The 17063-nt window shown below is 39.8% G+C and overlaps 1 protein-coding gene across 2 annotated transcripts; it reads right to left on the reverse strand.

Moving 5' to 3' along the window:
* Window positions 1–88: 88 nt before the first annotated feature.
* Window positions 89–15653, reverse strand: map2k4a (mitogen-activated protein kinase kinase 4a). 2 transcript variants are annotated; one of them, XM_078269055.1, is made up of 13 exons: window positions 15187–15653; window positions 14267–14302; window positions 12839–12871; window positions 10153–10255; window positions 9852–10026; window positions 9625–9744; window positions 9424–9543; window positions 9280–9331; window positions 9060–9187; window positions 2332–2409; window positions 1721–1869; window positions 1031–1076; window positions 89–857 (listed from the first exon to the last, which is right to left on the reverse strand). In XM_078269055.1, the coding sequence occupies exons 1-13, from the start codon at window positions 15335–15337 to the stop codon at window positions 744–746; spliced, it is 1305 nt and encodes a 434-aa protein (XP_078125181.1). In that variant the 5' UTR covers window positions 15338–15653; the 3' UTR covers window positions 89–743. The 2 variants fall into 2 exon arrangements, with proteins under 2 accessions (XP_078125181.1, XP_078125182.1); XM_078269056.1 differs by lacking the exon at window positions 12839–12871.
* Between the last annotated feature and the right edge of the window lie 1410 nt (window positions 15654–17063).

Genomic DNA, 17063 nt, shown 5'->3' on the forward strand with positions numbered 1-17063 from the left:
CACCAGGTTTTTATTTAATTGATTGGTTCTAGATGGAATAACAAGCTTGTACTATGACAGATTCACAAAAAAAAAAAAGACCGCACACTTTTTCTTTCTCCTTCTTTATTCATACATCAGCTATAGCCCAGAGTACAGTGAAGACAGCAGCCCCTCAGCACTGACTGGACTGCAGGTCTAACATGATTCTGACCACCAACACTTTTAAACTGCTTTATACCCAGAGAAGCAAAGTTCCATTATGATACCAAACACAATGCTTTCAGTTACGTACATGGAAGAGGTGGGACAATTCACAAAAAGCATGATTCCAGTAAGTTGCAGAATCTCCAAACGATTTTGGTTCTATAAATACAAGTTCCACGTTATTTTTTATTCTTAAATCACTGTACTAACCACTGAGATGTGTCCTCATTAAGATGAATCAAGACCATATGATTGACTGATTCAGCTGCTAATATACTTGCATGACTTAATGTGCGTTGGTGTGTGTTTGTGAACAAGAGAGAAATACAAGTGTTGATATATTATACAGACATGACTGAAATGAACACCACCTTTATTGCAAATGGTGCTGTTTAGGCTTTACAATTCTCTTTTAACACTGCAATAAAGGGACCAAGCAAATTTACACAAGGATTTGTTTTGTTTTACATTGTTGTCTTTTTTTAATTTATGTATGTATCTATCTATTGTTGCAGACTGGTGTATATTTATTGATGTATTTCTGTCTTGGCCTGCTATCAGTCCATATACATAGGTGAGCTGGGAGATGCTGGCATCTGATCCATGAGCCTGCAGACGTAACTCGCTACATCCACCGAGCGCTCCTCGTACATCTGAATGAACGGATCTTTCTGGAGTGGACAAAGAAAAAAGTCAAGTTGTAAGTCAATACAAACTCCTACAAAATAACACGAAAAAAAAAAAAATACGACTGAATTCAAGTTTGTTTAAAAGATTTTTAAGCCTTCATTTGGTATTTCATGAGTGTATACAGAGAGGCCAGTAGCCTTCACGATGAACTCACCAGTAGCTCTTTGTACTTTGGCCTTTTCGACTCATCCTTTGTAAGGCTTGAGAAAGGATGACAAAATAAAAAGTGTTACAGGAGGATGCAGTTCAGCCATTTGTCCACCAGGGGACAGAAGAGCAAGCAGCAGCAGCAGTAGTTTGTACTCCATGAAACAACTGGAAACCTAACAGGTTCAATTTCCTGACATTACAACTAGAGATGTTCCGATACCGGCTCCGATACTGCCTAAACGCTGGTATCGGGAAGTACTGGAGTTAATGCACCAATCCGATACCATGTAATAAAGCCCTAAAGAAATTCTACGTTAAAGTAGTTTGTTCTTTTTATGTTATAACTGACTTTCAAACTGCAGAATAAAAGAACGTTCTGTGGCATTCATGTTTCACAAAGAGTTTAACCTGAGCCAGACCGACAACAAAGATAGAAATAATATCACATCCATACAGGGATAGTAGTATACAGTTCTTAAAACATAATAAAATATATGACACACTGGTATCGGATCGGTACTCGGTATCGGCCGATACGCAAGTTCAGGTATCAGAATCGGTATCGGGAAGCAAAAAATTGTATCGGACCATCTCTAATTACAACATCATATCAATTAAAAACAGTATTTATTTTTTTTGCATTTTTACACCTGTAACATATTGCTGCAAAATGCATTCATAACAGTTTCTTTACCACACGTTGACAAAGGAGATGAATTTGGGAGAGAAGCGCCTCTCGTCCGAGTTGCTGAGTTGTGGCGGGTCTCCTCTCACCACCTGGGTCAACTGGTCAAACACACTGTTCCACTTTGGGTAGGGGAACCTCCCTGTGGCCAGCTCATACTGAAACACAATATATACATGTAACATGATCAGGGCAAGCTGGTGTTCTCAAACTACACACCAGGTGTGAAACAACATTAGGAAAAAGGGATACAGGGTTTTTCTTAGCAGTGTTTTACAGTAGAGGAAATAAAGACCACCTAAAAACATTAACCTCCTGGGAAAAAGAGCAGAGGTGCTATTTTTCCACAGTTAATGCCATCAATTATTCATACATTATTGAATGTGTACCAACTAAGTGTCCCACTTTCATGGGAGAAACCATGCCATGTGATGTCCAACTGTATTTATTAAAGTATACAAGATGGGCACAAAAATCATGTACTATAAAATGCAACTGTAAAAACAGTTAGGACTGTCTTTCTCCATGCTCTTTAAGAATCTCAAATTACTGATGGTGGTAGGCACTTTAGATGGCTATTTTATTTTATCTTTAACCATGAGTGTCAAGTTAAGACTCACCAGTGTGATTCCCAAACTCCAAACGTCTGAGCGGACGTCGTAGCCTTGCCTGGACGCGCTCGGGTCTATTCGCTCTGGCTGAAAATCAAACCCGAAACAGATTAACATTTGAGTTTAGAAGAAAAGGTAGACAGTTAAATAAAATCCATACTGTATTTCAAAGAGAGAGATACTATGAGTGTTTCATGTATCCTTAAAGCCCATGTGTGCTTTTTGGTGACCAGAATACAGTGTGTGCAAAATAAATAATCCACCAATATGTTCTTGCGCCAATAAGACGCTTAAAATCAATAACATCATCACAGCATGTACATTATTACAGAAATGGCGCTTCCGTTTGACAGTTTTGCAGCTAAACTTTGTGCTTTACTGATCAACACATTGGTGGGATAAGAAGAGAGTAATACAGATGTAACTAGAAGGGCACTCAGAGCACAGTGCTCCGCCGCGGCCATGCCCTATCTCGCAATGTTAAGGAAAGTGAAAAATAATTTGTGTATCCGCCCCATGATTCGGATCTGCTCCAAAATGTAATGGGTTCTTTCTTGGCCCATGCTACACCCTTCCCAAGTTTCATGGAAATCGGGGCCAGTAGTTTTTCCGTAATCCCGCTGATGGACCGCAAACAAACCGAAAACTTGACCTCGTTATATCTACCTTGGATATATAAGGCTTCTTGGACTTTTATTGCACATATACGAGATTGAATCTATAAAATCAGTGAATGTGTGTTTAATTTAAAGCCTTTCTCAGCATTAACAGAAGAAAGCTCCACAGGGATTCATCTGCCAATCTTTAGAAAACTAATACACTTGGAAAGTACGAAGGTGCATGTAAACAACTTATCATGCGTAAGATTTTACCTGGAGTTTATGATGTGAAAAGTGTTCAATTTTAAAGCCTGTGCACCTAAAATGTTTGTTGTTTTTCAGACTACATTATGAGAAAGAAACAGGTGTTCATGCCCAAACTGGGTCAAAACAAACCCACTGCTCTCCATACTCGCCCCTGAGAATACCAAGACAGCTCATCACCCCTGGGCATGTTATCACCTGCACGACAAGATGCCATCAGCAGCTGTGCAGCTCACACATGAGTAGCAAGTTCCCTCATTCCTGCCTGTCAGTACTGCAGCATGACTCTGCATGCCTCAGAAAATACATTTCCGATCTGCTGCTGCATTATGAAGCACCCAGACCTCTCAGGTCGTCTGGGACAGCTCTGCTTTCTGTCCCCAGAATCACAACTAAACATAGAAAAGCAGAGTTCAGTTTTTGTGCACCACATATCTGGAACAAACTCCCAGAAAACTGCAGGCCCTCTGCAACTCTCACTTATTTAAAATCAAGGCTGAAGACTTTTCTGTTTAATGCTGCCTATAATGTAATTGTTCATTTCTTACAATGCACTGTAACTTTTATTCTTGATTTTCATACCTGTCTTATTCTATTTTAGCTGTTTTTATATTCTCTTTAACAAAAGTTTTAAATTGCTCTTTAGTGCTTAATGAGAAAAAAACTTTGAATTGCCTTGTTGCTAAAATGTGTTATACAATTAAAGCTGCCTTGCCTCACAAGATCACGTCTGCCTATTTCTGTCATTTACAGCCTGCCCTACAGTGCATCCCAAACCCCAGAACATACGTTCTGATGAAGTGTGTTGAATGCTGCAGAGAATCTGCTGCTGCTGTGCAGGGAGAAGGAAGCACCTCGCTGGCCCATTTGCAGGCTTGATTTGGATGCTGTGCTGCAGTACTGATGGGTTTTATGAAACAGCAGCTGACTACTGCAGAGAGGCTGCTCACATCTGCCAAGACCGCAAGTGTTTAGTCAGCACAAGCATGGCAAATACATTGTTTCACATATAGAGGGTTTTCACCGACGTCACGTTCTGGGTGGTAACCTGGATGCGCGGCCATATTGGAGGCACTCGGTGTAAACAACTGAATGGAGTAATGGAGTATTGTGCACTTTGGATACTTTAATACGTTATGTCTAAACAACAGAAAAGCTCATCAAAACGCGTCCAAGATGCAAAGGCATGGAAGGACTTGGATCATAAAAATGGCGCGATATTTTGAGAAATTACAGTTTACTGGCGGTGCAGATCCGTACAAGTTGGCTCCCTCTTCTTGGATCCATGGCGACCCGGTGATTCTTCCTTCAGTTGCATATCCCAATATAGTCAACTACATGGTTTTCTTGCCGAGCCCATACACAGCGGAAGACCTTAAATCCTACAAAAGTTTGGAGGCTTATAACCAGATGGTGTGTGGATGGGTGAGGGAGACCCAGTACCAAGTCATTAACGACCAATGTGTTGTGAAGGCCAAAGTAAGTAATGCAATAACGTCTTTAATCAACCTAACCTTAACTGTATGATATCATTGTGATACTCAAGGTGTAGCCAAGTGACTCTCAATAGTTGTTTTTTTCCATTTCAAAGACCGAACAAGACAGAGTTTTCCCTCGTAGATCCTGGTTGAGCTTTGCCAACCACAAGCGCCTCCTTTCCTCTGATAACTTCTGGCATTCCTCTCCCTGGTTTTTAATAACTTTTGGAAGTTGATAATATTCCAAATGTTTTTCTCGGTCTGACCTATTGGTACAACCTAAAACACGGCAATAATTAACCATTTTCCTTGACGCCGGTCGGGATCTAGTTCAGTGCCTATGCTTTGTTGTGATGCGGAGTACCTCAAACATGGCGACTTCGGGTCTGATGACGCGCCGTGAAAACCCTCTATACACAACATTAGTGGGGAAACAATTAGACAGCAGTTTTAATCGTCAATTATTGTTTTAAGTAATCTAAAAGTAAGATATTTGCAATTTGCATTTTCTTTTCTATCTCTTATCATTATGAACTGAACATTGCAACTACATTAAATTGTTGTTATAACTAAGCAACTACAAGGAGACACTTTGGGCTAATTTTTGGCACTTGATAGTCTTAATGATTAACTGTTTAATCAAAATAATGATAAGAATCTTTAGTTAAAAGGGGAACTATGCAGTTTTTTTTAGCTTAATTTGCCTTAACTGAACAGCTTCGGAGTCATTGGAATGGTTATATGACTTTTTCAGGTTGAATGGTGGTCGCCTCGCTCCCCCCTAGCGCCTGTGAGAGGAAAAACCACCCTTGCAGCTTTCGGCCGGCGAGCCGCCGGCCTCAGCATCAGGAAGTATCACGTGATATCAGGTCTCGCGATGTATCTAATTGCTTCACGGCACTGCACACATACGCCCATTCAGGAACCGGCTAACAAGGTAGCGATGGAGTGTTTGACACTATCGTCATGGCTGAGCCGGCAAAAAAGAAGCAGAAAGCGAGGAAAGCATTGTCGGAGGAACAAAGAAAGAGGAAACTGCAGACTGACCGAGTGAGTAGTCAGACACAAGTAAACATAGGAGCTGCCAAATATCTATTCCAAAGCTGTAGGGGGAGCTCTACGGCGAAACCTCCGAGCAAAAAGCAAAAAAACAGTGAAGAAATGGCCCAAACTGCAAAGCCCTAAACAGCATTATAGCCAATAATCATCATAACCACAAAGAGTTGTGAATAAGAGCTACCGTTTCTGTAAAAATCTAAATTACTCATCCAACACCGAATGTCGCCCAAGGTAAAGATTGTGTTGTTTATACTCTCTATTGTAGCCACATACCCAAACAATACGTCAGCCTCCCCAGCTGTCCTGAGGTCAGTTTTTCTACGTCATTAAACCTGCTGTAACCAGCAGTGCAGTGATCAAACACCTGGAGAGAGTCTGCAAGCTGGAAACAAGAAACTGCAGCTGAGATTCCTGCCGCCTGAGCTCACAGCCGTGGGAAGCTCCGCAGTGAAACCTCGTTTATGAATGAAGCTTCCTGCCTTGGCCTGTCAGAGGACAGAGCGCGTGTGTATGTGCCGCTGGGTCCTGATAGTGCCTCACCAAATTTAGAATGGAAACTGGAGAGACCACAGGGGCTGAGAGGAGAAAAGGGGAGTAGGGAGTAACCCCACGCCAGAAAATAACCTCGAGTGATGATGACATGCTGAGATCACCTCTTTGAACCGCCAAGCATTTGGTGCTCTCCAGTGAGGTTATGTACACACACACACACACACACACACACACACACACACACACACACACACACACACACACACACACACACACACACACACACACACACACACACACACACACACACACACACACACACACACACACACACCTCATTAACAAGCAGTAGAGATGTCATTGATTATCTTGGGATGTTTGTCAAAATAGGAAATTTTTTTTGGACATTCAATCATTTTTTTGTATTTTTATTTTTTATTAAGAGTAGGTAAATATAATTTCAGATGGTTCTCTATCTTTGAAACCGGTGAAGCGAGGACTAATGTAAAATGGAGATGTGTTTCAGTTTAGAGGGTTAAAATATGGAATGACCTTAATGATGAGTTGAAAATGTGTACGTCTCTGTTGACTTTCAAAAAAATCTAAAATAATAATAATAATAATAATAATAATAATAATAATAATAATAATAAGAGTTATGAAGTGATTTCATTAAAATGGAAAGTTACTAGGATTGGAAGTATTTAGTTTCATTTAGTTTTGTTGGATTTCTGGGTGTTTCTATGGAGATTATAGAATAACCGAAATAATAAATAATTCATATAATCAATGATTCTATTGATAATTGTCTTTTTATTAAAAGGTGAACTCCCTCGATTTTACACAGCAAGATTTGGCATTGTTACACATCAAGTGTACCCGTCATGGCGAGTGCTAACTGCTAACAGTTGTACAAATGTCATCTGTGACTCTGAAGGAGCTTCCTAAAATCCGGAAAGAAATGACGCTGATGACATCAGAGTGATGTCATGTGAGCTTGACCGTTTCCAATTTTTACCGGGCATAGATGATAAGCCTCCGTCGAGTTGCATTATGGGAAAGGAAGGATCAAGTGTTTTTGGAGGTTGACCCATATTAGGGACTAAAAGTCTGGATATTTCAGTCTCTGTTGCTTCAACTTTGACCATGCTTTTTCACCAGCCCCTAAACTATATGAAAGTCCTCATTTAATCAATAGTGAGAAAAAAAAAAAAAAAATCATTATCATTAGTTGCAGCCCTTAACAGAGACGTAAAATGTGAGTGAAATCATTTATCAGTCTGTCTGCTTGGCAATATTGGGAAATTGTCGCAGTCATGAAGAAAGTTTCCTTTTCCAATGCAACACCGGTCAGTTAATGGAATTAAGATACAATGGGTAATGAGATTATTCCTGCTCCACGGCACTAAAAGCACCATAAGCACTCAATCCAGTATTGCTGATCAAGATTTCGGGCCTTTTAAAACTCACTTTCTGGCTCAGTCATCAAACACTCACTACCGTTGGCATTTCAAGACTCTTGCACTAGGAAGCTTTTGCATTTTTAAAGCTAGTATCATATCACCCGATATGATATCGTACGATACCCAAGACATTTCGACTGTGAAGGTCTAAAAAAAAAAAAAAAATATATATATATATATATATATATATATATATATATATATATATATATATATATATATATATATATATATATATATTAAATGCTAATAGAACATAGAGATTCCTATATACCTGTAAAGCACTTTGGGTCAACTGTTTTTAAATGTGCTATATAAATAAAAAAAATTACTATTGATGCATTACAACCAACCAATCTACTGGAGCTTTTAAGGTCAGACATGTCTTGATGTCCCTTTTCTAACAGGTCTTAGTCATTTATGAGGAATTATCTTATACACACACTCCAAAATATAACTACTGTCCTGTGTCAGCAGACGAGTCAAGACGCCTGCCCTGATTTATATCTCTTTCCTATTTTACTGAGTTATGGGATTTACATACAGAATACAGTTGCAGAAGCAACATTCAGGAGAGCCTTTTACTTTGGAGACCCATTGTTGATCAAACCTCTACCACTGTCCCTGTGCACTACACGATCTTTAGGAAGAGTTCCACAATGTTGTTGTTGTTTTTGTCCTGCTGGTCAACTTCAGCTAGCTAACTTTCAGCTAGTCTGGATCAATGGAAGTACATTTCCAGGATCAGACATCCGGGGCGTCAGACTGTTGCCGTTCTGAAACTCTGTTCGCATCAGGAAACCAACAAACTCTGAGCTAGCAAGCTACACGCTGACAATGGCAGGTTTTGAAGGAAATTTGGATCGTGCAATAAGGCAGGCCTGCATACGGTGAATGACTGTAAAGACTTACAAAGAATATGTTTACGGCATTTATAATCTAACTGGGACGTTTTGGGACCGATTGGCGGAGATTTGTTCTGGACAGGATACACAGGGTGATACACTGGTAAGAGCAAATGAAGTTTAAGCACGTATCCAGCTAACAGCTCACGTTACTGTATTGTGTGAACAGTTACCTTCATTAAATATTGTATGTGGCATATTCCACCAAAACAAGCTGCTTGCTGAGAGTATTTTGCAGAGCGTGTGTCCGAAGCTTAGCGCCGCCCAAGACAATTGTGGTTGGTTTAAAAAAATGTATGTGTGGTGTAGCCAGACCTTACTCCACAGCGCTGTGGAGATAGGTCTGGCGATGCGAGACTAGGTTTCAGCATCACGTTCCTGGTTTCTCATGAAGTTCAATAGAAAAAAGCTGGATGTGCTTATCTCTCAGAAACCTGTTGTGACCGTCCACTTTGCCACAAGCTCAGTGTAACTTACTGCCATGTAGGGTCTGCAGCCTGCGTCTCGGGTTTTGGCGATGGAGTCCACCAGCTGACCGCTGATGCCAAAGTCACACAGCTTTATGTTGCCGTTCCTGTCCAGGAGGATGTTTGACGGCTTTATGTCTGAAGGAGGGTGAAGAGAAACGGGCGGTTAAAAAGACACCCGAAGGTCTGCAAAATCAGGTTGGAGATAATAAGATTAGGTATCTTCTTACCTCTGTGTATTATTTTCAAGTTTTCTTTTAAGTGGTTAAGGGCCTTCACAGTCTGCAAAACACGGAGAAGGGTTTAGCAGCTGGAGTTGAAAATCCGGCATCGTTATTTATGAAACGTGGGACAGGATCGTCAGGAGGACTTACCGCTAATGTTATTTTCCCTAATATTTCCTCTGGAATCACGTCGTCTAATGAGCAATATACAAATTTGTAAAATTTGTCTAACGAGGTAGCCATAAGTTCCATACAAATCCAACAGTCGCCCTGAAAAACGCAAGAAGGTCAGTCGTGAGTTTGAGACATTCAAATACATCACTTTAATGATGAAATGAAAGTTGGTGTCACCTCTCTGAACAGAGCGCCATAAAACTGCACGATGTAGGGACAATCGCTACTTCTCATGACCACGTCAAGGTCCATCAGCAGCTGCTTCTGTTCCTTTTCGTCGACTGTTGACCGAATTCTCTGTGAAACGACAAACACAACATGCAGATTAAACAAAGACACGTAGTCGACATAAAATATGCGCCTGGATATCTATAGATCGTTAAAAAAAAAAAAAGGTAAATTACCTTGACCGCCATGATCTGGTTACTCGGCTTGTGCACCATCTTATTGACGGAGCCGTAAGCCCCGCGGCCGATCTCGCCCAAATCTTTGAGATCCTCGGCTGTGAAGTCCCAGTGCTGCTCCGGGGAGATCTTCAACTTTCCTGATGACTCGATACTGTGTGTTCTCAGCCTCTCTCTGCCCAAAACCAGAAGTGTTGCGTGAGTGTAAAGAGACAGAAACAAGCAAAATATCTAAATGTAGTAAGTCTGGGAATCATTTTTTTCCAGGACTGACATGATAACAGTTGGAAGGTTTACTCACATGTGAGGGTTTTGAAAGGGCGGCCCGGCCGTGTTCAGTGTGAATCTAGTCGCAGGTTTGATCGGAGGGTTGGCAAAGTTCAGCTTCAGAGCTTTGCGTTTACCTGAGCAGGGAAAACAAAATAAATGGTAACGTGATCAGATGTTAATTCAAGCAACACATGTTGAGGATTGAGCAAGACTGGAAGCAAACTCACCCCACATGGAAGGTCAGAATGACAAAACCAACCCAAACCATAAAATGAGATAACAGAGGGAGTGAGGAGACAAGCAAGTTTATCCAAATGTACTCAAATCCATGGATGTCATGCTTTCCATAAAACAAGGGGATAAGAAGTGGCAACTTCTGCATCACCATATATGGATGTTTTACAAAATAAATTCCAAATTTGCTGTCATATTTCCATAAATATACTCACCTATGAGCCATTTATAAGTCTGGTAATATAGTTTTTTTTCTTTTTTTTTCGTATTGTCAACAAATCTCATTAAAAGACCAAAACCAACAATGAATGTATTTATTAACAAGTAGTGTGTGTGTGTGTGTGTGTGTGTGTGTGTGTGTGTGTGTGTATCACAGCCTGCTACAGTATATCTTCTTCCTCTGTGCCATAGAGCTCCATTGTTGTTAAAAACACATCAATGAGCCACACTGTGGCCCTGGGTGACATGTTCCTTCATTACCATGAACACACACTGTACTTTATTTTGACTCAATCCCACATACACCGTCCTGCTGCCACAAATACTCACTAGAGCACCACATGTGGAATAATCCGTCACTGAAAATAGTTCCCAACTAAAGAACTATTTACTCCGGTTTGTTTGCTTAAAACTACAGTGACCAGCCGTTTTAGAAAATGAATGAGTTTTTGTTTTGAAGTGTAACTATACATTTGTGAGGTGTTCCTTGAGATTTGTCTATAGAAGGAACCAATGAGCCACAGATAGACCAAAACATAACTAGTTTTGGTCTTTTTATGGAGTTTCTTAACAATAACAAAAATGTAGAATAAGACTATTGTACTATACATTAATCAGCATTTAAAGAACCAATGGATGTTGTCAGGCTTTCAAAAAAGCTGTTTATATTATGACTTTAATACAATTACTAGATTTATAATTTCAGTCTTAAGGCATTTACACACCAGTGCCAATAATTTGCACGTCAATAGATTTGTTTGTTTGTTGTTTTTGGCATGGGTACTTTTACCCAGAACATGAATACTTCGCTTGAGCAGCATCCCGAGAAGGACTTCAAACTGTCCCACCGACATCCTAACCGGCCGTGGTAGATGAGCTGGCACAAATATTCAAACCTTTTATTGAACGACTCTCGCAAATTTGAATCGCTCCCGTTACAGTTTGATGCAGGCGAGCATTTACCATTTTCGTGTCTTTTATTCCTCACGCACCCAGTGTGTAAAGGCCTTAAGAGTGGGTGATTTTCTATCACGATATATTTCTACATTTTTATAGTGCTTTCCATATTTGAGAAACCTTTGGAATTCTACTATTCATCCTGCTCTCTGATTTGCGATATGATGACTATGACAGTTGAAAATGTATATCATCTCAGTGTATAAATTGTCATATCGCCCGACCCGATCTTATCGGTGTCACCTGTTCAGCAACAGCCTAACACATTCAGCTGCGCTGAAGATTTCAGTAGAACCAAATTCCCCACTTTCTTAGTCATATCTGCAAATCCTATATTTGATGCAGAAACAGAACCGTAGCATGCTGCTAAAATCCCAACCACCTACATTCACAGATCTCACACACACACACCAACCCACACATAAACACAAAATAAAAAGGGAAAAAGAAACCACTTAATAAATGACATGCTTCTCAAGGCCAACTGCTTTGATTTCACCTTCCAATCCTAGGACAGCGCTCCACCCAAAATACCACAAGAATGTGTGCGCTTGAATTCCAATCGGCTTGAATGCAAAACATCGCTTGAAATGACAACTCTGGAGTGTGTGTACCCTGTCTCGACAAGCAAGTGCTATGCTCAGGTGCACCCATGCCAATTAAAAAAAAAAAGAAAGACAAACCGGTTGAAAACAAAGGTAATGTGACAACACTACAGGCACTACTTTTGCTTGTTAGTTGCACACTGAAAACCAGTTAGGGAGAGCCTCCATTACAGTATTTAAGTGGGAATTGAATTAATGAAAACACAGTGAAGTTGGGAGGATTCTTCTATCACACCGAGGACGGACAGTAAAAATCAGTTCAGAAGGATCTTGTGCCAAAATATCAATGGAAGCTCGGAATTTTAGGCTTGTGCCGATGAGAGCAAATACAACTTGCCTGTAATCGTTTTCAGCAAGAAGTTGCTTAATCAGTAGGAAACCAAACTGCACTTTTTAGGAAGCAGATTCATTCTGCAGTAGGTAGCTGATGTGATAAGGGATTTATTAAAAAAAAAAAAAAAAACTCTAAGTAACACTGATTAAAAAATTCCATAAATGCTGCAGCTTTATCATATCCTGTTATCTGAGGAAGTCATGTTAAGCACTGAGCTATTAGCTACCGGCACAAGCCTACTTGAACCCATCAGAAGTCTTGACTTGGATTAGTTGAGAACAGCAGGACAGACTCCCCCATACCAGACTGTCAGGCGGAAACAAAGGGATGAGAACTGTTGGTGCTGAAGCAAAAGAGGTTTGGCTTACTTGGGAGAGCTCCAGACAGGTTTATCTGAAACCCTAGAGGTGAGAAGACAGCTTTTATTTTCTTCATATTTCACCTTCACTTTGCCAGCTTGTTACGTCGTCTCCAAGGGAGACTGCTTTGTTAGTTAGACCTAATGTTACCTCCCTCTTCTAAATCCACCTCTTCCTGCAAGAAAAAAAAAGGCGTCCGTTTCACCCAACAAACCAGGACTAAGAAGAATCCTGCAGTTTTTGGGGTCGACAAGTAATCACAGAAATTGGCCTTGCTTTGCTGACATGTCACACATCTATCGCAGGTTAAATGCATCATCTGGAGGGTAATGCATTAGCATGCACCCGCATTTATGAAACAACTAGGAGTTTGGTGAAGTATGTCAGTCAGTGGAACAGCAAAAAAAAAAAAAGGAGGCAAAATGAACTGCAGATGAAACAAAAATAAAAAAGGGATCTACAAATGAGTATGGATTACCATCGTGGAAAAACACATTACAGTTTAATAAACATTTTCTTGGGATAGCTCACCATCATTCAGCATCATGTCAGGAGTTAGAAATCATTAGTTAGCAGCAGTAAAGTAAAAGGTGAAACATGGTCAGGGAAATGTGAATTAAAGCACAGGATTATACAACAGGGCTAAGTATTAGATACCTGATAAGATTAGAAAATCAAATAAATCAAAGCATTTAAAGGTCCAATGTGTAGGAATTTCTCCCATCTAGCGTTGAGATCATACATCGCAATCAACTCTCTCGCGCCACGCAGTTCAAAAGTACGTATTACAGCTACGGTAGCCTTCACGCTTCAAAAAGCCGGTCTCTTGCTCTTTTCAATATCAGTTTTCTTTTTCTGGGCGAAGAAGAAGACTCCTTTTCCTGAAATTTGGATTTTGAATACGTGTGGTCCTCCGTGTTTCCTTCTTCAAACTTGCCGGGGCCAAATTTCAAGCCAAAATGAATACTTGGAATTGATGGTGGTGGTAAATATTCATGAAAACGGGCGATACAGATTTTGATAATGAACAACTAAACACGCTACACACTGGACCTTTAAAGCCTGGGTTATTATTACTGTTAGGATGTATTAAAGTAGCATCTCTTACTGTGTAAAGAGGAGAACCATGGGTAACAAAATCAGCATGCATCTCAGTTCTAAATCTAACTGTATTAATTCATTAAACCATCAGGTGAAAGTTAAATCCAAAAATAAATCAACCAAAGTGCTTACTACACAAACTGAATTAAACATCATTCAATACTGAACGGCTAGATAAAACCTTAATCATGTATGAAAATCTGATCTGTGGAGGTTATCTTTTATGCATTTTGCTTCCCAGAACTTATCATCTTGTTTTGCAAATGTAAACTTCTAATTGGATTTCTAATTTAACTGCTTATTCCACTCTACGAAATCAATAAAGTGTGTAGCTACCTGTTTCACTCTGACATCTCCAGCAGGTGTTGGACTCTGAAAGTTAAAATGAGACATTGTTTGAACAGAAATACAGCACTATTATATGAGCATTTTATTTAGATGGGTTTGGAGCAAAGAGACTGGTTTAGATATTTCTGTGCAGAAGTCCTCAAAAGCCCAGAGCAGGTTTCTCACTCCATACAAGTAGTTACATGTACTCACTAATGCTTGATAATGTTGCAAATGTTGTTGTTAATGGATGGAAGCCCATCAATCTTTACAATCAATTCAATGATTTTGCATATTGCCAACCACAAACACCCAATTGAGCATGGGTTCACATCCTTTCTTAACGGTGAAAGTATTTTGATCCATTCGGCATAATTTCACACTGACAGAGTGAGAAGTGAAGTGCAATCCACTGTATTTGTGTGGAAGACGCATGAATGTCAAGGGAGCTGCAGTTCAAATACACGATGACACACTGGTTACATCTATGTAATGTAATGAATAGTGCATCTTTACGGTTTAAAAGATTTAAAAAAAAAAAAAGAAAGATTTTACAATATGCTTCTATAACATATGTAGCCATAGTTCCGACATTAAATTGTCATTTTTCGGAACGGAGTTTGGCGAGATTTCCCCCCCAGACAAGAGAGAACAGAATGTGACAACACAAAATGTCAAAATGGTAATAAGACGTTAAATGCATTTCGTACGAAAATAATTAATATTCCAATTAATGATGACAATTGACAAATCAGCACGTTCCTCTTGGGGAAAAATAAAATGCTGGTTCCGTTCCCTTGGGAATATTTCTTTTATTTCCTGGGAGTAGCCTGAGCCTCCCACGGCTAGTCCTGCTAACGTTAACCTTCACTGCAGCAGAATGGAAGCTCCCAGCTACAAGCAGATATTTGTACATTACCTACACTTACCCTGCATGCTGCTCATTGTAGTAATGTGCTGAGATTGGGATTGGTTATGGTGGTGTGGTGCAGATCCTGCGTTATTGCTGCTGTTGTGGCTGCTAGATGTTGTTGAGTTGTTAGGACTGGGAGTCGCCATTGTTGTGTGTTTGAATTCCATCAGCAGCACCGGGCTGCAATGCAGATACACGGAGAACAACTTCACCCTTCCCTCCCTGCCACAATAATTACTGCCTCACTAACGGCAACTTCAGGCCGCAAAACGATCCGGTGGCGACTGTAGAGTAGTTTAAAATACGTAAAAAAATATTCAGATTTTTAAGAAGTTTCGGACTACGTTAATAGGTATCTATGGAGTAACGTTAACAAAAACAAACATCCAGCTAGGCTAAGCTAACTAAGCTGGCTAGCAGGATTAGCCAAGAAGCTTTAAGACCCGCAATCAGCTGACCAAGTGACACTGACATGTCAACACCCACAGCTTCGTCCCAAAGCGAACGACAAGCTAGCGACAGTCAAGACCGTACCGGATGTTATGCTGGGTTTGTTTCAAAAATAAAACAAAGTATTGGCATACCGGCAGTGGTGGAAGTAGTATTTAGAGGTTATTTTTACTACAGTGTAAAACTACTGTTACTTTTACTAAGTTAAAAGTACAAACGTTGAGCATCAAAATGTATTTAAAGTAGGCTACCTAAAGTTAGTAAAAGTACTCATTATGCTGTATGGCCCATTTCTGAATCATGTAGGCCTGGGGTCTTAAACGTTTTTTAAACCAAGGACCCCTTAACTGAAAGAGAGATGGACCAGGGACCCCCTACTATATATATTGTATACCATTAAGTTGCATATTAAACTGGGCCTACAAAAACATGTAGGGCGGCCTACAGCCTTTATACACATCTTTTTTGTATAGAATACTAAGCTATTAAAATAATAATTGTTGGCACAGCGAATCCTTGTTAGCTGTATCTGTGGATGGCTGCCTTAGTGACTACCTTACCTATAGACCAGTACGCAGAGGGGATTTATATTTGCTAATAATATGTTGGATTCATGTTAAGACATTTTAATGTAATGAAAAAAACGTTCAAAAATGAACAATAATTTGGAGACCCCCCCTGCAGTGACTCTGAGGACCCCCTAGGGGTCCCGGACCCCCTGTTAAAGATCTCTGATGTAGGCTATAGGCCTAATTGGATTATAATTATTGATGGATTAATGTAAGCCTACGTATCACTATAATGGTGTAGCTGGTAAAAGTTATTTTTATGACCTTATACTCTGTTGTGTAGCTTAATCTTTAATAATGTATCATATATTATTTGTTGATTATGTTTTTATCAATACTCTGAATCTGCAAAGTAACTCATAAAATACATGTAGTGAATTAAAAAGTGTTTCTCATTGAAATGTAGTCGAGTAGAAGTATAAAGTAGCATAATATGAAAAGAGTCAGGTAAAATACATGAAAGTGAAGTACTTGAGTAAATGTATTAAATTACTCGGGCGCCCGGATAGCTCAGTTGGTAGAGTGGGCGCCCATATATAGAGGTTTACTCCTCAACGCAGCAGACCCGGGTTTGGCTCAGACCTGTGGCCCTTTGCTGTATGTCATTCATGTATCATCTATGCATGCCAATTATTTGATGCATTTTGTGTTTATTGTGTTGTGGTACAATAAAGTATATGATTCTAGTATACTAGTTTTTTCTAGTATTTATTATGATTTAATCAATTTATTCATTTTTGCATTTATACCACAGATTATACCAACACCATACATCATTTTGCAGCTGGAGCTGCTGCTCCCGCGACCCGACTCTGGATAACCGGATGAAGATGGATTAATGGATGAAATAAAATTGATGTAACACAATGCTTAA

The sequence above is a fragment of the Sander vitreus genome, chromosome 15, assembly GCF_031162955.1.
Source record: "Sander vitreus isolate 19-12246 chromosome 15, sanVit1, whole genome shotgun sequence".
Taxonomy (NCBI): domain Eukaryota; kingdom Metazoa; phylum Chordata; class Actinopteri; order Perciformes; family Percidae; genus Sander; species Sander vitreus.